The sequence below is a fragment of the Asterias amurensis genome, chromosome 13, assembly GCF_032118995.1.
Source record: "Asterias amurensis chromosome 13, ASM3211899v1".
Lineage (NCBI taxonomy): Eukaryota > Metazoa > Echinodermata > Asteroidea > Forcipulatida > Asteriidae > Asterias > Asterias amurensis.
Genome location: NC_092660.1, coordinates 8,871,036 through 8,892,755, shown reverse-complemented (window position 1 = coordinate 8,892,755; position 21,720 = coordinate 8,871,036). Strand labels below are relative to the sequence as shown.

General features: G+C 40.5%; 1 protein-coding gene across 2 annotated transcripts; it reads right to left on the bottom strand.

The window, feature by feature from the left end:
- Positions 1-10: 10 nt before the first annotated feature.
- On the bottom strand, positions 11-21,511 carry LOC139946131 (SCO-spondin-like). Of its 2 annotated transcripts, none has more exons than XM_071943745.1 (20): positions 21,061-21,511; positions 20,247-20,405; positions 18,579-18,743; positions 17,756-17,920; positions 17,229-17,399; positions 16,138-16,308; positions 14,846-15,019; positions 14,077-14,250; positions 13,069-13,239; positions 12,252-12,428; positions 10,681-10,851; positions 9,610-9,810; positions 8,649-8,822; positions 7,305-7,475; positions 5,305-5,475; positions 4,568-4,738; positions 3,930-4,103; positions 2,440-2,561; positions 1,424-1,634; positions 11-768 (listed from the first exon to the last, which is right to left on the bottom strand). In XM_071943745.1, exons 1-20 carry the CDS (start codon positions 21,140-21,142, stop codon positions 659-661), a joined length of 3,285 nt encoding a protein of 1,094 aa, XP_071799846.1. In that variant the 5' UTR covers positions 21,143-21,511; the 3' UTR covers positions 11-658. The 2 variants fall into 2 exon arrangements, with proteins under 2 accessions (XP_071799846.1, XP_071799847.1); XM_071943746.1 differs by having other exon boundaries at positions 11-655.
- Positions 21,512-21,720: the final 209 nt, after the last annotated feature.

Sequence of the window (21,720 nt, the reverse complement as noted above, 5' to 3'; positions counted from 1 at the left end):
GTAAAATGTGAGTCTTTAAAGACACTGGACACTATTGGTAATTGTCAAAGACCAGACTTCTCACTTGAAGTATCTCAACATATGCATAAAATAACAAACCTGTGAAAATTTGAGCTCAATTGGTCGTCGAAGTTGCAAGATAATAATGACAGAAAAAAACCACCCTTGTCACTTGAAGTTGTGTGGTTTCAGATGTTTTTTTTTGAAACCTCCAAATATAATTCTGAGGTCTCGAAATCAAATTCGTGGAAAATTACTTCTTTCTCAAAAACTACGTTACTTCAGAGGGAGCTGTTTCTCACAATGTTTTTTACTATCAACAGCTCTCCATTACTCAATACCAAGTAAGTTTTTATGCTAAAATTATTTTGAGTAATTACCAATAGTGTCCACTGCCTTTAACAAATCTTTCAAATGAAAGACTTTAACGGAGCAGGGAGGTGCAGTTTCATCACTCTGCTTAATCCACATAATAGTGACAATGGCAGGATTTGAACCAGGGAACTAGAGGTGGAAGGCAAGGCCAGATACCACTAAATTTACCTCTACAAGTCGGGCTCCCTGTCTCACAAGTTCCAATTGGCCATTGAAAGTAAATCATCATCAAGAGCACCAGTCTATTTTCAGTATTGGGCCTCACCTTGAATCCTGTACACTGTTATGAGGAATACAATTGGAGATAGACGCTAAATGCCGTTAGCAGAATCACCAATTCAGGATTTCTAAAGCCAGCAGAAGGTTGCGATCCGCCAGTCAAATATTTTATAACTGCATGAAGAAATAAGATTACAAGTAGTACTTCAATAATAACAATAATTGGCATTAGAAACGCTTACACCACAGACCTTCTCAAGAAACTTTACATTAATTAAGCGATGCAAATAAAGGCAAAAGTATTGGGAAAGGCATTGGTCCTTAGCAGTCAATAACTGAATAGGAAAGTTTTTATGACGCTTGTGTACTTTCAAAGACTGGTGCTGGTAGAAAACAATTTCCGCTAATACAATAAACCTAAAGCAAGCCATCAACGTTTTTTCAAGACAAAGTAATGCCCCATCCAAAAGAGAAGAACCAGTGACACTAACGCGAAAAGACGGAAGGTTGACTCGACTTCCAAATGAATTGTTCGAGTGAGTGCATCACTGCGCATGTGTGTTGCTAGTCTGTGGTCGACAACTGGTGGACAAAATGTCCGCACTCGAACTTGCTCTATGTGTACAGGTCGTGTAGGTCAGCCCTTGTACCAGCATAGAGCAAGGAACCTTGCTCTCTGTTTGTACATGTACTTACAAAACTTGTCCTACTTTTTCCAAGTATCAAATATCATGCATGTCAAAAGAGATTTTCACATGGTGCTACTGCAAACCTCACCTGATTATACTACCACCATACAAAGTTTCAAATCCTACTTAAAATATCTCACCATTGAAAGACAATTCCTCTGAGCTAGACTCCAAGAACTGGTTCCCAGCAATGACCCTGACCTTGAAGTCTCCCTCGAATAAACCCGCACCGGTCGTTGGATCATCCCGGACCGGAACAAGGCGATGTATGCCCATAACGGTGCCGTAGGTCTGCCACTCATAGGCTGATGCATTACCTTTGGGTACCCCTTGAGTGTGGAGTCGTTTAGCCTGAAGACATTGACAGCAAAGACAAGTGTTCATATTTATTTTGGTTTTACACTGTTTGGGAAGGAACTACATGGAGATAACAGGTGTTATTTGTCAGATGAAAAGGATATGTTATCTTTTTCTAGCCTATTTCTTTAAAGCCATTGGACACTTTCGGTACAGAAAAAAAAAACATTCACAGATTTACAAATAACTTACAGGGTTTACAGAAGGTAATGGTGAAAGACTTCTCTTGAAATATTATTACAGATGTATTTTAAACATGTCATGACACGGCGAAACGTGCGGAAACAAGGGTGGGTTTTCCCGTTATTTTCTCCAGACTCCGATGACCAATTGAGACTAAATTTTCACAGGTTTGTTGTTTTATATAGAAGTTGTGATACACGAAGTGTGGGCCTTGGACAATAATGTTTACTGAAAGTGTCAAATGGCTTTAACGGGACTTTCCCATTATGCTTTTAACGGGACTTTCCCATTATGCTGTCCAAAAACAGGCTATCGGTTAATGCATACGACACGTCACACTATCAAAAAATGCCCTCACTTAGGCCAAAGGAGGCAAATTTACTGGGTGATAGCTGTTCTTTGTGCAAAAAATGTGGGTGTGACCTCAGCGTCTGGGTAGCATTTTGCTGTCTGCAAGGGTCTTGCAAGAGAGAGAATAGAGTCCTTCATTTAAGGAATTACGGGGAGAGCTTCATGTATAATAAGGAGGAGATTTGCTGATTGTGAAAATACCTGAAAAGTGGGATGCAACAAGATAAAAATGGAACGTATTGAGCTAATTGAGAGATTGAAATACCTGCACAATGAAGTAATCTACATCAGTCTGGTTTACATCCCAGTTGACATAGACTGAAACCAGACCTCCCTTGATGGCTTTACTCACAGAAAAGGTGATATTAAATGGTACTGGAGGTAGAACTACAACGGAAACATAAACAATTTAAATCATGAAAAACTTTAGCAATACTAACAGTATCAAACTGTGATGATGTGCCATCGATCTAGTTTGATATTCTGAGGTGCAGAATTGTTAAGACTGACATAATTAGGTGAGGTTTGTGGTAGCACCATGCATAAATTTCTCTTGTGTAGTGTTGGTTCTGAAAAGAACCAGTGGTTGACAACTCAATGTTCAATCAGATGCTCTGATCATCTTCAAGGGAATGATGGACTCTGATGGGCTAGATTTTGCTACAGACATGCCAAGTTTTTGAAATATGAAACTGAAAGCGCTGTGTATGGGCTAACCAGGTTATGAGATGCTGTGCCAGAAAAACCGGGGCAAACCCCCACTCTTAGCGATAGTTGATACATGTTTGTATTTCACAAGGGAAACAGACTGGCTGCCGCTTCTCAGGTTGTATCGTAATTTGGGTGTGATCCCTGGCTACACGGCAGTTAACGGTTGTATGGCTTCTGACTGGCACCCCCGAACAAAGATATTGACAAAATAGGGACACCGCCAATATAGGGCTAGATAGCTCAGTTGGTAGAGCGCCGGCACGTTAATCCGGAGGTCGTTGGTTCGAATCCCACTCTAGTCAATTCTTTGTTCAACCCCAAAAATCATGTTTATATTTCTACATAGTTTTTAATGATACATGTATAAGTGGAGGCTATCCGCTGTTAGATAGCTAAAATAAAAATAAAAAAATAAATAAAAATTGTACTGGGTTCTTTTACATGCATTATGCAACCCACAATTCATATGGCCTGTAGTCGATTTCACAAAGAGTAAGGTAGGAGATATTAAAAGCTTAAGGCTAGTCCTAAGTTAGGACTAGTAACTCGTCCTAACTCAAGATAAGACTCATCTTAGAGGCTTGAGTCTTGAGTAGTGTGATCCCTTTGCAGCACAAATTTGGCTAAACTGGGATGGGTGCAGGCAGTGGACACTAATGGTAATTACTCAAAATAATTATTAATGGGGAGAAGTTGATAGTATAAAACATTGTGAGAAACGGCTCCCTCTATTAAGTAACGTAGTTTCCGATAAAGGATTAATTATCCACGAATTTGATTTTGAGACCTCAGATTTAGAATTTGAGGTTTCGAAATCAAGCATCTGAAAGCACATAACTTCATGTGACCATGGTGCGACAAGGGTGTTTTTTTCTTTCAGTAATATCCCGCAACTTCGACGACGGATTGAGCTCAAATTTCACAGGTTTGCTATTTTAACTCTGAAGACTAGTCTTTGACAATTACCAATAGTATCCAGTGCCTTTAACTCTTTGTGATATCCAGCCCAGGCTTTACATCCCATCATAAGCCGTCTTTACTTACCTGGGCACTGGTCTTGATTGTAGCACATGATTTCTCTGTAACCCTCACCCACGCAATCAAATCCTCCAAAGGCAGGACTAGGGTCTGAACAACTCCTATTGGTCAACTGGTGACCATCACCGCATGTGACTGAACACTGGGACCATGGTAGCCACGATGTCCACAAACCATCAACTGTCAAAATTATATTTAAAAAAATCTGTAACAAATACAAGGCTCAACTTTTACACTGGACACTGACCCGAAGGACACTGACTTAAGTGTCATGCCAGTAAGCGCAAGACGGGACAAATCGTGGTCTTGTTTTATTTTCAATTCAACGTCTTTGCATTTCTCTCAAAAAGATGTCTTAATGTTGAGTTTGAGTCTCATGATGTACTGGTGAAATCCAGTTAAAGGATTTGGCATTTGGGTACCGTTAAAGGATTTGGGCACTTTTTGTAGGACACAAAAACAGATTGACATTAAACTTACACAGTTTGAAGATATTACTTGGTGAGGTGCTGTAGTTTTTGTGAAATGTGTAAAACAAGTCACAACAATAATTTGGGCAAATCCCAGCACACAGTTTGGTTTGATATACTAGGTTGTAGGTAAATAATGTTGAGAATAGATTAAGAACAACCATAGAAACTTACTTGGGCAGGCTACACCGGCACACAGTTTGCCTGAAACCGTCGGTCCCTCACACTGTCGGCCGTCGTGTCGGGGAGTGGGATTGTTACAGACACGAGAACGGTTGACCTGAGCGCCCCCACAGGTGACTGGACATTGCGTCCACTCGCCCCAGGACGAGAATCCACCATGAACTGGAGGTGAAAATCAAGAGGAGTAATATCACTAATAAGTTCATTTCTGTAAAAAAAGTTTGAATGCAGCTTCCACTCCAAACAAAAGATGAAAAGTAACATATCGTCGTAACCATATTCAGAAATTTATTGTGTCTTGATTATTGATTATGCAAAACAAAACTTGCATTTTGCATAAAAATGCTTCTATTAATTAGCATTGTTTATTGGCGTATATTTGTTACTTGTTGTAAGTACTGTTGCAAAAAAACGTCATTAAAAAAATAAAAAGTATTTGTAAACATGTAATAAAAAAAAAACTCACCTAAGCATCTTATACTTCTTGCATGTACAAAACTGAGCTGATATAATAGATGTTAAATTTGCATCGGGGATAAAGAATATTAATTTTTTTTTTTTTATTTTTTTTTTATTTACCCATACACCGATGTGTGTTAGCACTGTATACTCAGTACTTTCCTTAGTCCTGTGAAAAAATATCACAGGCATGTTACTTGGGCTGGGTAATGTTTTGAAAATAATCATGAGATTTGGGGTCAAATGTATCTGTTTTGCATGGTTCTTACCTGGGCAGTAGAAAGCTGAACACAGCCGCTTCTCTATGGTTGTACCTACACAAGGGTTTCCGTCAAGCGAGGGGGCTGGACTGTCGCACTGCCTAGTGCGTTGAGTCTGGCCTCCACCACAAGACTTGGTGCACTGACTCCAAGGGGTCCACAGGGAGTAACCACCATGAACTGAAAGAGACAAATTTGCAATCAATTATAAAAATAGTATAAATATCTGATGAGACCAAGCTAAATGAGTATCAAGACGCGCTCAGTGTTTTTTTTCTGCAAGGTATGTGGTTCGCTCGGCCCCAGCGGCCAGTCTATCCAGGACCGCTGGGATGGGCTAATCGCTTGCACAGATTCTTGTTCAGGAAGTACGTCACGTATGCAGTGCATAGAAATATGGCGCAGTGTGAGTGTGATGCATGATGGGATTGTGCATTATTAAACCAATGACAGTGCATGATGCGTTTGCCCATCCCAGCACCTTTGGTTAAAGCAAGGCGCTGGGGACGAGCGAAGGTATGTGGAGCTACCTTTTGAAGTATGAGACCTATCTCTTTATAGCACCCTGTGGTTTACAAGATGCTGTGGTGCAATATGCTGCCAATCAGACCTGGGGCTGATTTCACAAAGAGCTAAGATTGATCTAAATGCAAACTAATCATAGTTGTTAAGCAAAGTGTGATGTCACAATACAAATCACTTTGGTAATACTGAAAATGTTGTCTTGTGATGAATTTTATTGCTTTGTGAAATTGGGCCCAGAAACATCGGGGCGAACCCCTTGTCTTCTCGACAAGTGCACTGGGTTCTTTTTCATGCATTGCACAACACACAGGACCTTCGGCTAAAGATTGAGCGTCTTGCATAACGACACGAGTGTCGCGACCGATACTCAAACATCTGTCGATCAGAAACGACAGAGGTTGAGTCCGGTGTTCTTATCGGGCCCAATTTCTTGGCTCTGCTTACTGTAGCCAGAGAATCTGCGCTTGCGAAAGCAGGGAAATCTTAGATCACGTCAAGCGTAGTTCACAGGTAGGTTAGCGGGGAGTTTGGCTAGTGCGTGTGCTTGTTCCAAGCTACTAGGCATTCTACTCTTACACTACGCTAGGGCAGAAATTCTGCAATTGCCTTGCAAGTGATCGTAAGCGCAGAATTCGGCGGTAAGCAGAGTCATGAAATTGGGCCCTCTGCTCGGCCACATTGTGCCACAAGACCCATTTGGGGAGCTAGTGCTTTCTGCTCTACCAGCCAGGCTTCTGATGGATGATACCCAAGCCTCCAATGTACATCAGTTTGGACACTAAATGAGGTAAGCCTGTTTGAACCTCAAGAGTAGGAGGCAAGAGCCCCTGAAAACATAGTAGCCCACACCTTAATAATAAGAATAACTGTATTTATAACACACCTTTTTCCAAAGGTTACAAAGTGCCAAGTATTTACTGCAAGGTGAGCGGTGCAAAGTTTGAATTATGAGACCCAATCCTTAGCACCATATAATGGTTGACAGAACTTCAGGCATTGTGTGTATGGCGACTTGCATGTAAACAAAATTCATAAATACCCCAGAAAGTTTCTCTACTCCTATTGGTGGAGAGCGTGTCACGTTGAAGTGCATAAACCTGGAGCTCTGTTTATGTACACTGAGCTGGCTTCCGCGTATGTTGGGCACGCAAAATTATCATGCGCAGCGCAATTCATAGCTATCAGCGCGTAATGTAAGCGCGCTCGTGTACACACATCCCAGGCGCATCGAACAGATTTTTCATAAATTTTTGGAAAACAATTATTCAACCCTCAAATTTTTAGTTGTTAAAGTGTCTGTAACTGTATTTTTTAACGTTTTTTAGCAAAAGGGCATTTATGAGTGTGAATAAAAGAGTAGTGACTCGTTCTTAAACATCTGTTTAAAACCTTGCAGGGTCGTTGCCGCGCGATAACGTACATTGGAGAACTCGATGCAACCATTTTATTCCCATATTTAAACCACATTTACAAAAATGACATACTAGGGCATCTATGTGTGTTACAGGTTGTGTACTCCTTCATGTCTCCTTCACAGGTGTCACCGTTGTAGAGAGGTGAAGGATCATTGCACAGACGGATGCGGGACGTTGTGCCGTTTTCACAAAGCTTGGAGCAAGGGGCCCAGTCCAGCCATCTTCCCCAGTTCCCATGAACTATGAACGAACCAAGGAGAGATGTCAAGGAGAGATTTGGTTTTCCGTAATTATATATATTGATAAATATTTTTACTGTTATAAGCATGTTCGACATAGCAAATTTCTATTTTATGGCCAATAAGCGTTGAATTGAATTGAATTGAATTGAACGTCAGATGTTTAAAGCCATTGGACCCTTTCGGTTCAAAAAAAAAAAAGAATTCACAGATTTACAAATAACTTACAGGGTTTACAGAAGGCAATGGTGAAAGACTTCTCTTGAAATATTATTCCATGAAATCCTTCACTTTTTGAGAAAACAGCAAAACAATATAAATTCTCGTTAACGAGAATTATGGAGTTATTTTAAAGGAACACGTTGCCTTGGATCGGACGAGTTGGTCTATAAAAAAGCGTTTGTAACCGTTTGTTATAAAATGCATATGGTTGGAGAGATAATTTAAAAGTAGAATACAATGATCCACACAAGTTTGCCTCGAAATTGCGTGGTTGTGCTTTTACTGTGCAAACTAACACGGTCGGCCATTTATGGGAGTCAAAAATTTGACTCCCATAAATGGCCGACCGTGTTAGTTGACGAGGTAAAAGGAAAACCGTGCAATTTCGAGGCATGTTTGTGTGGATCATTGTATTCTACTTTTACAACATCTTTCTACCCATATGCATATTATAACAAACGCTTTTCAAAGACCAACTCGACCGATCCAAGGCAACGTGTTCCTTAAAACACATGTCATGACACGACGAAATGCGCGGAAACAAGGGTGGGTTTTTGTTTGTTTGTTTTCTCCCGAGTCTGATGACTGATTGAGCCTAAATTTTCACAGGTTTGTTATTTGATTTAGAAGTTGTGGTACACAAAGTGTGGGCCTTGTGGGCACTGTTTACCCAAAGGGTCCAATGGCTTTAAAGGGAATATATACATTTGGTAATTACTTTTAAAATTAAACAATAAAACTTTTGGTGGAAAGTCTAAAGCAGCATTAATACATTTTGTTTTAATAATCACTCTTAAAATGAATGTCAACATAAAACTTTTGGTGGGTAGTCTAAAGAAGCTATAATACATTTTAAAAAAAAAGCCACTTGAAATTAATTGGGATATTTAAAAATATGTCAGTTGTTATGCCCTCAGGATTTGACTCTGAGAAGCACACTCATGTCACTTACTTGGACACTGAACGTCACCGTTACAGATCTTGTGACTCCGGTTACTCCCAGCGCAATCTACACCACCATACATGGGGGCGGGATCTGTACAGTTGCGATGACGATAGATGGTAGCACCACCGCAGGACACGGGGCAATCCTGCCACTCCGTCCACTGAGTAAACCCTCCATGAACTATAAAGAATCATAACAGAGTTAGACACGTAATTGCTACCTCCCAGTTACAAAAATTTGGAGTTTTGAGTTTAGAGGGCCACGTTTTCTTCAAGTCTCTCAACATTTTGCCATTTGGAAGACCCGCTTATCCTTTTTAGAGTTGTTCATGCCTCAAAACACTGACAGTGTTTTTGTATGTAGTTAGTGAGCAGTGATTAAACAAAAACTTGTAGAGAACATACATTCTGCCATTTTGTGCAGTACAAAATTTGATTTTACAAAATAGCGCACCGTGTTCTGTCACCTCATTGAATGGAACATTCCATATATTTTAAACACTGAATATATTCTCACCATTGCACTCATGAACATTCGTTGTTCGTATAATATTCTTGAGACTTACTTGGGCACATCTGAGGGTTACATCCTTCAACAACCAGAATGCTGAACCACAACTATTTAAAAGAGATTTACACTCGGTGCTACCTCACATAATTACATTTCCATCATGCAAAGTTTCAAATCCTACCTAATAATAATAATAATTAAACATTTATAAAGCGCCTTATGCAACGCCTCAAAGCGCTGTACACAAATATAAAAATCAGCTACATATTAAAATACAAAGAGAAAACACTCAAAAAATCTGACAATAAGCAGATAAGAAGAAAAAAAAACCTACTAATAACAAATAGGAATTTAAAAAGAGTCGATATAAAACTACGAGATGGGAGAGGTTACCATCACGATTCCCCCTCGGCCAAGTTACTCAGCAATATCCTCCTAATATGTTTTGCTAACTTACCAGGGCACATCTGAGGGTTGCATTCTCTCTCCTCATTCTCTGTCTCCTCTCCACTGTCCGTATCCGTCCAGTTACCATGGCAATTAGCACCGCCGTGGGCGGGGGCTGGATCAGCGCAGGTGCGTTCCCTCGACTGAAGTCCGCCCTCGCATAAGACGCTACACTCACTCCATGAGGACCACTCAGTCCAACTCCCATTCACTAACAGAAAAAAAGACAAAAAAATGAATTTTTATTTAGCTAGACTAGTGAAACTGAAAAACTAAACTCATTAATTTCAAGATGGAGATCAATAAAAGTGTTTTAAATAAGGGAATAAAGCAGGCAGGGTCGGTGGCCGTGCGACGGCCATGTGACGCGCTCTCCACCAACAGGAGTAGAAAAACTGTCTGGGGTATTTGTGAATGATAAATCGAAACTTCCTCTTAACAACCTGAACAATGAAACAAAAACTTTAGTAAAATTCAAGACCCAGTTTCATAGAGCTGCTTAAAATATTGTTTAAAAAACATTCCGCTGCACATAAATTAGCAAAGGGCCATTTACAAATGATTCACTTGACATGGGATTTTGACTGGTAACCTTTTTGCAGGTGAGCAGAATTGATTTGTGCTTAGCTGTGTTTATGCTCACAGCATTTTAATAAAAGTAACATGATGCAAGGTCTGCAATTTAGGGATGATATTCAAAAAATTAAAAAAAATAAAAGTTTATTTGTTGCAGGAGGTGAACACTTGTAAACTATAATGCACTTAACTATTTTTCACTCGCTGGCCGGACGAGTCAATTTAATTTTGGGTGGCCTGCAATTTTTGTTCACTAGCCCTAATGTAAAAATGCAAACAATTAAAACAAAAATTATGAAATTCAGAACTTAAACAGTCAGAACTGTGAAAACAAGACGAATTTAAAAAATCGGAAAGACGGAATTCCGCCAAAAGGCGAAAAAAGCTCATCCCTGGTAATTCCATGTATGGTTGATCACCACAAAAAATCAACACTGTCTGCTATCAACTATTTTGTCAGCTCTACCAATCCGGTATTTAACACCTTTAATTCTTTTTCCCCTACCTGGGCATGGGTCGTCGTTGCATATAGTAGTATCCTGAGAATTCCCTGAGCATGTCTCTCCACCATGCTGAGGTACTGGGTCATTGCACACTCTGTCTCTTAATAGCTCATGGCCTCCACAGGTCACTGGACAATCCAACCAAGCTGACCATTCAGACCAACCACCGGGAACTGTCAACGATAACAATAATAATAATAATAATAGTGGCTTCATATCGTAGTGCCCTAAGAATCCCCTGGGCATGTCTCTCCACCATGCTGGGGTACTGGGTCATCGCACACTCGGTCTCTTAACAGCTCATGGCCTCCACAGGTCACTGGACAGTCCAACCAAGCTGACCATTCAGACCAACCACCGGAAACTGTTAGTGATAGCAACATTTTAGATTCGGACAAGGTATTATAAAGTGATACAATAGGCAATGCTACAAAAAGAAATTTAAATTAAATGTTCTGCCGTGTGAACAAATTGAGTAGGCAGTCACTGTGATTTCCAGAAACTTGGCCATGACTAATAGCTGAAAATCTGCCATAGTACGCTGGAATTTTGGAACGCCTGGACTTACCTCACATTGAGCCTAATAATGGGATTAAGCTTCCCTGTGTCGACCGTGGTGCTCATTCAGGTGAGCCCTGATAAAAGCTTATCAAACGATCACGCACCCTCTTGTGGTGACTTCATGCACCTGGGGCCAGCCCCAAGTGACCCGTTCCACAAGCAAGGGGCTGACCCGGGTAAGCCCCTGGAATGACGTCAAAGCTATTCAAACGTACTCGGGGCAGATCGGAGCCAACCCGGGGAAGCTAATAGAACCCATATTGATAAACACTGGTGGCAGCCTGTCATTCTTGTATGTCACATTGTATAACAACAGGTCATAGGTCACTAACTACACTGTTTCAAATTTCAGCTGCTTTTGGAAACAAGCACTAAGAGAAGATTTGTCTTGCTTTGGGTAATACTTCAATACTCAAAGGAATTGAAAGACATTTTTATTTATCAGTTTCAATAAAAAATGCAGTGAGTTATTATTTTTCAAAAACACAAGTTCGCCGGACTTGTAACATCGTTAGTTTACTGGCCTGGTGCAAAAAACACTGGCCACTGACCCCTGTCTGAGAAACGGCCATACAGTATGATTTTATTCAGACTTTGGTTTAAGTTTAAATTTATACTCAATTTACTCATTTGTTTGCTGAGAACTGCTACCATGGCTTCCTTCAAAATCCTTTTGAAGACCCCCCCGTTCTTTAAATGTTTGTATTTCCTTCCAAGTTTTAGTTACTGTTTGGTTTAAGTTTAAGTTTACTCAATATCGTATTTGTTTGCTTAGAACTGCTTCTGACTTGTTCAGGTTTTGGGGATGGTTCATTTTAAGACTTTTTAGTGTGTTTTATAATTGTATTGCTGTTTTTAAATTTCTTAGGCTTGTTCATGATTAATTACTTAGACTAGTACTTTTTGGCCTTTGCTTTTTAAATTGTTTCTCTGTGAAGCGCCTTAAGCGTCTTTTAGGCAGACTTAGGCTCTATATAAGTTTTCTTTATTATTATTTATTATTATTACTTACTTGGACAAGGAAACTCATTGCAGGTATCCCACTCTTCACTGGGGTCTGCCTCAGGACAAGGGATCCCTCCCCATACTGTTTCAGGGTTGGTGCAGGTACGAGTTCGGGATGTCATCCCCCCTCCACAGCTTGTGGAACATTCCACCCAAGAGGACCAGGTTGTCCAGGCTCCATCAACTGAGGACAAGAACATGGAAGTGGTGTCGTGTTCGAATGGGGAATAACAAAAGTAAACATTCATTTTTTGTTCTTTAACAAACCCGACAGTAAAACGAGTTTGATTTCTGTGAATACCCACATAGTACACCCAGGGGGATTGGAGCTGGGGTCCTGCAGGTGTAAGGCGAGGAAAGATACTACTACGCCAACCAGACCGCCCAAACAACTATTTTCATTAAACAACTCTGCCTTAAAGAGAAGGTACACGTTTTGTAATTGCCAAAGACCAGTGTTCTCACTTGGTGTATCCCAACATAAGCATAAAATAACAAGCCTGTGAAAATTTGAGCTAAATTGGTCACCGACATTGCGAGAAAATGATGAGAGAAAAAACACCCTTGTTGGACGAATTTGTGTGCTTTCAGATAGGAATAAAAGACTTCTGGCTAGAAGTCTTTTATTATTTTAGTGAGAAATTACCTCTTTCTCAAAATCTATGCTACTTCAGAGGGAGCCGTTTCTCACAATGTTTTATACTATCAACAGCTCTCCATTGCTCATTAACAAGTAAATTTTTAAGTTAATATTTGCTTTGAGTAACTACCAAACGTGTACCTTCCCTTTAACCCATTCCCCCTTCCCATTTCCCTCCCCTTACCTGGACATCCATTGGTGCTACAGTCTCTCTCCGCATTAGCCGACTCTGGACAGTCGTCACCATTGAATAATGGAGGGGGGTTATTGCAGGTGCGATAACGCGTCTCTATGTCCCCACCGCAGGTGACTGGGCACAGGGTCCAGATGGACCAGGCAGACCATCCACCGTGTACTGCAACAGCCAAAACATTAGAAATGATAGTTCATATTTCTTATGCGCTTTTTCAAGCCAAATATGTGGGGTGTTATGGCCTATAGTGGGTAAGAGCACCGGATTCAAACTTTGTTGTTTCTGATCCGCAAAGTGTGGGTTTGAGTCCCAGTCGTGACACCGTGTCCTTAAACAAGACACTTAACCATGTTTACTGTGATGCTTCTTCCTGCAAATGGAGCCCATGTTGTTTAAAGCCATTGGACCCTTTCGGTAAACATGGTAAACAATGTTGTCCAAGGCCCACACTTTGTGTACCACAACTTCTATATCAAATAACAAACCTGTGAAAATTTAGGCTCAATCGGTCATTGGAGTCAGGAGAAATCAACGGTAAAACCCACCCTTGTTTCCGCGCGTTTTGCCGTGTCATGACATGTGTTTAAAATAAATCCGTAATTCTCGTTAACGAGAATTTATATTGTTTTGCTGTTTTCTCAAAAAGTAAAGCATTTCATGGAATAATATTTCAAGAGAAGTCTTTCACCATTGCCTTCTGTAAACCCTGTAAGTTATTTGCAAATCTGTGAACTTTTATTTTTTTTTCCTGAACCGAAAGGGTCCAATGGCTTTAATGCTCGTAAAAGAACCCAGTGCACTGATTGAAAGAGAAGGGGTTCGCCTCTGTGTTGCTGGTTTAAAGCATATCGCAGTGACATTTGGTTAGCCCATCACTGTTGGATGTCAGGGTTTTTTGTTTTCCTAGAGGTTAGTGACGAGAGGTATCAATTTTGCGCAATACCCATGGTAGCGAGGCTGATAAAATGGGGACTTAATTCACCTTCAACCTCTACTCACCTGGACATATATGCGTGTTGCAAACCCTAGTTTCATTAGAAGGTCCGTGGCATTGTTCACCATCAGGCAAGGTTGGCGTAGGGTTATCACAGGTTCGATCCCTGACCTGTATTCCGGTCTCACATTCTTTGCTGCAACTACTCCATTCAGTCCAATCAGACCAGCCGCCATCATCTGGGAACAAAAACAAAACTCAAAGTCAAAAAAACATTTAAAGTAATTTTTCATGGCGTCTTACCACAGACTTGTACGCTTACGGAAAACTTGTAAATGCATAAATCTATTGCCGCCCTCCTTTGAATCCTTCTCATTAACTCCGTGTGAGACTTCCCAAAACAACAGGGCCTAATTTCATAGAATGTGTAAGCACAAAAACTCGCTAATCACAGAATAGTAAAAAAAACATTAAGTTTGCATTGCTGTGGGTGGTGCTCGACTCAATTTTTGCCTAGCAAAGAAACATGTAAAGCAGTATTTTCTGCCCGACTGCTTTATAAAATTGGGCCCAGATCTTAACCACTAGATCCTTATCATACTAATATGAGATAATACAGCAATGTGTAGTGGCGCAATTTACAAGTCCTAATTACTGAAAATAATTGAGTGAAAATTGAGGTCAAACGCAGGCGTGAAATTTCATCTTAAATAGAGCTGCAGAGGGCACTCATTGGAAAATCTCAAAGTTGATGTGAAACATTGGCACCAAGGCTGGGCAACGGAGGCAAGGCCTCTGCAGCCTGCATGTAATTCCAGGCCTCTAGATGTTTACCTTCACATCTGTCCACGTAGCAGTCTGCCATTTGCCAGTCCGACCCGCTGCAGTCTTTACCTCCATACATAGGTGGTGGAAAGTCACACTCTCTGGTACGAGTGTAGTTACCTCCAGAGCCACATGACTGTGAGCATATGCTCCATTCAGACCATACACCCCAACTTGCATCAACTGTGTATAAGAAATACTATTTTTAAATTTATATTAAGCACAAAACCTGGATTGTTACTATTTCATTTCAACCAAATTCACCTAACATCATCGTCATGACAAATCTTGGTTGCCCAATTTTGGGAGTCAATGTCCCTTGGTGTATAGACCTTTCTTTTCCAACGTCACAGCCCAAATTGTTTGCCAACCGAGGATAAAACTATGGAAAGCTATAAATGCAAAACAAGAAGCAGAAAGCTACTGTTTGTAACAATGGTACACAACCCCTATGAAATACTATTCTAAAAAATTTATAAGAATCTCATAGGAACCTGTATTTAACTGCTAAGAGTATTCTTTATCAGATTCTTATCAGATTCTTATTTGATTACAACTCTCTTATAAGAATCTTATTAGATCTCATAATTTGAAATCATATAATAAGGGAATCAATGTGTGGTGAAGAGGTTTTCAGCTATTGGTTTAAACCCGCGCCGAGGCCTGGACTTGATAATTTTACCGAGACGAAGTCGAGGTAAATGATCAAGAACCAGGCCTTAAACCACTAGTACAAAACCGATTCAACACACTTTAATGATTCCCATTCAGTAATACCTTTTCGGTCAATAAAAAAACATAAACACTTTTTAGTCAAAAGGTAAAATAAATGCAAAAATTATAATTGTTCAATGATTTCTTTCAACACAACACCCCTCCAGCTATGAAATGGTAAGGCCCTCGTGTAAACAACTCTTTATAAGGAGACTGCTCTCGACCAATAGGAATGAAGAAACTGTCTTATAAGCACAGGTGCAAGCTCGCGTGTCACGCCCATGTTTCAACACTTTTTACTGGTCATTAAACAAAGGTTTAAACACACCCACGTGACGCGCTCTCCACCAATAGGAATAGCGAAACTGTCTGAGGTATTTATGAATATATTTAAACTCAGTGTTTACCTTGGCATTTGTCTGCACTAACCTGAATAACCATCTACACCAATCTGGGATTAGTTTTGCATTGACCAATGCATACTATAATGAGAATCTAGCTGGGCATTTATCAGCACTGACCTGGGCATTTGTTTGCACTGACCTGGATATCCATGTACACTGACCTGGGAATTATTTTGCACTGACCTGGGCATGGTGTTTCCATGCAGCTCTCTCCACCCGTCTCAGTTCCAATACAGTAGTACCCTCCCCAGGCGGGCTCAGGATTATCACAAGATCGCCATCGCTCACGGAACCCCCAGTCACAGGTCTCGGAACACCCTGACCAAGGGGACCATAAGGACCAGCCACCATGCTCTTAAAGGGAAAGTATGATGACAAAAAACAGGTTTGAGCTAGAATCACAACGAGGCAATTCAAATAGTTCAAACTTTTTAAATATTTATTTGGTTTGCGTTTAAAAACCATCATCATCAACATCTATTTCCAAATTCTTCAATCAATATAAATACAAAGTAATACAAGGATTTTAGAAAATTTGGGGCACAGCCAAGTAAGCACAACTTGTTTTAGGGAGTGCCTATACAAAAACAATCACAAAAGAAACCATGTACATTTATACAGATTAGACAAAGCACACAATTAACAAAGACCTGGGACAACATAACAGAAAGAAGAAAACCAATTTTGAAGAAGGTATGACTTAAGATTACACTGGAAACCGGATAGATTCTGACTATTCCTTAAACTTACAGGATGTGCATCATGTGATACTGACTGCAATGTGCAAGCCAACAAGCAGATACTGGCTTTGGGTACATAATTTTATGAACAGCCACAGACGTGCCATTACCAGGACAACAGTACCCCCTTAAGTGCCAAAAACTGACAGGAATTTAAACTATTTACTTCACATCTCGTTTTGGTTTTCATTACATTACATTACAACAGAATTGTCCAAATTGAAGAAAGGCTGTCCAAAAGACATACAGACAGGACCCAATTTCATGGCTCTGCTTACCTGTTGATCTATGCGCTAATACGCTTACCATTCTCTGCTTACTGTGCAAACGTTGAAATTCTGTGCTAGCTGTGTAAGCAAAGAATTCTTAACATGGAGTATGCACACACGCAAGCAAAAGTTCCCTGCTAACCCGTGCTTGACACAAGGGCGAAATTCCCTACGTCCGAATATGTTGATTCTTTGCCTAAAGCAAGCAGAGCCATGAAAATTGGGCCCGATCTTTCCATGTAGCACAAAAAAGTCCTCAACTTACGGGGGCAAAATAGTAAAAAGCACAACCTGTCTCCCTTCCCTTGGCCTGGGCAGTGTACTCCGCCATACTGCGGTGCGGGATTGTCACATGTCCTCCGACGAAATTGTTCTCCAAAGTTGCAGCTGGAACTGCATTCAGACCAGTCAGCCCAGTCTGCCCATGACCCATCAACTGCGATACAACAGATGAAATTATAAGAAGAGAAAAACATCTTGTAATGAAAAACCAATTGAATGCATTGACACCTTTGGTAATTGTCAATAATTAACCAGTTTTTATATATTTTTATTAAGCCCTCCTAACATTATTACCCCCGGTCAAAGACCAAACTATGCACTTCAAAAAATATTGTGGGCTCAATTGGTCATCAAAGTTGCTAGAAAATAATGAAGGACAAAACCCTTGTTGCACAAATTTGTGTGCTTTCAGATGCCTGAGAAAGGCTCTTCTCAGATTCAAATATCTTTGCTTTTGTAGTACGTATTTCATGTTATTGTAAGGAATTGTGCTGAGACGAGGACACTTACTTGGGCATGGGTCAGGATTGCAGTCTCTCTCTTCCACACCCACTCCTTCGCAAGGAAGCCCTTCGTGGAACGGACCAACGCAGGTTCGATTCCTGGCGTGGGTGCTTCCACCACAGGAGACAGGACAAGCTTTCCAATCACTCCACTGTGTCCAGTTCCCATCAACTGCAACAATAAAAACAATAATTGGTTTTTATATCACGCTTTTCACACCCTTAGGGCTTCTCAATGCGCTTCCAACATTATTACCTCTGGTCACAGGGTCATTTAATTAATTCCTTAATCCATCTCAGCTCCTTGGGGGGTATACGGCCTGTGCAACAAATATGTGCCCTTACATGTACCCATTTACCTCAGCTTGGTGAAGAGAAGCAATTATAGTTTATCGCTTGCTCAGGACTTGCTCACACCCACTTGCTCACATCGCTTGCTCACACCCGGGACTCGTACCCACACTCTGCTGATGAACAGAACCACCAGAGCTTGAGTTCGGAGCTCTTATCCACTCGGTCACGACACCCAACCACAGGCATTAAATGAGTAAAATACTACCAAATAAATTCAGGAAAAAAACTCACTAAGACCTACCCTTCATCCACCAAATTAGGTACCAAATCAAAACTGGGCTGCAGGCCTTATGCCCGAGGTTTTAGGACTGGACAAGCCTAATTTTGTGCTTTGCAATTGAGTGCGCAAGCATACTCCATGTTAAATTGCTTGCACAGTAAGCAGAAAATGATGATCTTTAAAGCAGAATTCGTTACCATCACCATGAGATTGGGGATTTGCTTTGATCATGAACACACAACCCCTTTAAACTTACCTGGACATGGGTCTACATTACAGGCTTCTGTTTCATTGAAGTTTCCCTGACAGGGCATCCCCCCGTGCTTCGGCTCCGTACATTCCCTCTGATGGTACTGAGTCCCAGAACCACAGACTAAGGTGCAGTTAGTCCAGGAAGTCCATTCTAACCACACACCGTCGACTGGTCAAAAAAAAAGAGAGAAAGAAGTTACATTTTCAAACCATCCATTTGTGAAAAGTATGAGGGCACTAAGCCTATATCTAGACGAAGCACTTGTGATAGCCGTGTATCTCGACCTATATAGCACCCTCTACCAGTGACAGTTCTTATGTATTTGTTTGTATATTTCATTATTGAGAGATCGCCTTACATCACAAGGCTACATTTATTTGATTTGGGCTGTCCTCCCAGATCAGCCACCAAGGGATATGTTGCCACCTACTACCTGGGCCCAATTTCATAGAGCTGCTTGAGCACAACATTTTGCTTAAGCAAACAAATCCTTGCTTAGTAAAATCAGATTACCGGCCAAGACTCCACTCAATTGTTATGCTAAGTGAACAACAGCTAAATACCAGTCTCGAGCAATGTATATGGCATGAAATTTTTGCCAGTAACACGTGTAAAATAGGTGAGCTATTTTCGTGATTGAGCAAGATTTTTGCTTAAGCAACTCTATGAAATTGGCCCCTGGGGCTGAATCAAGGTACTTGGTACTTGGTTAATTAATCCCTTAACAGCCCCATTTGGGCTAAACTGGGATGGTAGGAAAGTGCGGCAACAGACAGGTGAATAAGGTGCCAAAAGAAAAAGATTTAAGGTGCACTTTTTACAGGTGCAAGAAAAGAAAAAAAAGGAAAGAATTTAAAGGGCGATATTGCCATGCAGAGGCTGCATTGCTCTGATGGCAGGGATGGCTGATGTTTGGAAGACCTGTATGGATGGAGCTATGTGTAGGACAGCAGATGGTGGGAGCCGGTTCCAAACTGACATAGCCCTTTGGAAGAAGGCGTATTTTTATGCATTAATGATTACCCCCTTGACAGAATGCAAGGGTATGGGTATCATCCACTAGTAGCCTGGCTGGTAGAGCAGAATGCACACCTTCCCAACTCTTTACAAAGCAATTATAAATAAGTGCCTTGCTCAGGTACACAAGTGTCATGACTTGGATTCGAACCCATACTTTACATTGACAACACTAGAGCGTAGGTCCCGTGAACTAGACTGCTCGGCAACGACATAGAATGAAGTCAAATGTCTTTGACCAAGACTAGGTTGAAGCTTGTGTGTGTTAGATTTGAACACTGTCTGGTACAATGACGTGCTTGATCATAAGTTGCACTTAAATTTGTATTAAGCCTAGATAGAGACTCAGACAGTTGCTATGTCACATGATTTGGGGCACAAGATTTGCGTAGCTACGTAAGAGAGTTGGTGAACACCCATTCAAAATTCTGAATGAATTTGTATCACACAATGTTATAGGGGTCTGCTCATCTGGAGGTTCATCTGGAGGTTGCTTTCATACCTGGCCCTGAACCATTTGTCATAGCAACTGTCTACTGTAGTCTGAGGAATTCAAATGTAAGCAGTTAACGTGTGACTAAACAAGTCATTGTACCAGACATTATTTAAATCTAACTTGCAAATGGCTGTTAGTGTTAGAACGAACACTCATACTTGGGCATGGATCCATGTTACACAGGCCTGCATCAAAGTTATCGCCAACACATGGTGATCCATCGTCAAGGCATGTACGACTTCTTGTTGTAAATCCCCCGTCTCCGCATGTCATGGAACATGTCGTCCAACTGCTCCATGGCGTCCACCCTGCTTTCACTGCAAGATAAGGACCATTAATAGCATAATGGTGATTGTGTGGAGATGCAGGCCTCGAATTAAAACCCACTGCACCCACACTTCCACCAGAGCAATTGCCGTGGTACCCTGTGCTTTTGCTGTGGCGCCCTTTAAGAACAGTAAATCAACAAACAAACTTCTGTGATCCTTGTGTAGAGTTGGTCCCCACAATGTTACCTATTCTCACAGCAAAAAAAAGAAGATGCTTTGAGAAAATTGCAATTGAAATGTTGCACCTTTTTTAAACTGATATTTTTTTTCGGTGTAGTCTATTTTTTTTTTAACACACAAAATAATTGAGCTGAATTCTTCTAATAAAACACAATTGTCAATAATTTATTTTTTCATTCTTGAATTTGTTAAAAAACATTCTCAATAATTATTGCAATTTTGTTTGTCTGCAATTTAAAAACACACACCTGAAAACCGGGTTTAACAATCAAGACAATGCAAAATAACTGTACACATAATCAATTATTAATTAAAAGACAATTTGCAATCCACTTTACAGTTATTAATACTGTTCAATAAAGCATTGAATAATTTGTCTGACAACATGATCAATTATGAGTCCAACTAGATAGTTAGAAGGAAAACATTTTTAAAATATACCATTTATAAATTTTCGGCTCACCTAATCCAGCTGCATGGAAGACAAGCAGCAATTTGACAACAGCTTCGAACAACACATACGTTTGCAGTAAGAAGCAACCCATCTTCTACAAAATGACTCAGAAGTTGATACCTACATTGATTTAATTGAGCTCACGTACACACTTCTATGAAACTTGTGACGAGTGAATTGAAGCAAACGAAAGTATAGACTGGCAGTGGTGACATTTTTTCACGGAATCGGTGCAGCGCTTACTTAGTTTCAATGTAAACACGGGGCACACAGACGTTTGTCTTTGACGGGCCGCACTCATTGTAGTTTGTGCAATTAAATCTTAATCGGTTACATCAACAACTGGCGGGCAAGATGTTAGTTTATTATACAATGAACTTTTCAAAGTGTAAAGAAAGAGCGACAAAAATTGGCAAGATCGAGGGTGTCGTCTGCGAACTTAAATTTGCCACCATTCCTATCTAGTCTCATTCTCAATCCCTGTATTTCACAAGAGGGCGCACTTATTAAATAATGAAAGTGGGCGGCAACATTAAAGGGAACTCCACCCTCAAATTGTCAGTATTGTTAAAAGTAATTGCACACATTGTATAAATTATGTATCAATCTCAGCTGAATGCACCCACTATAATATGATGTACCCCACCCATTTTCCCATTGAGACAGATA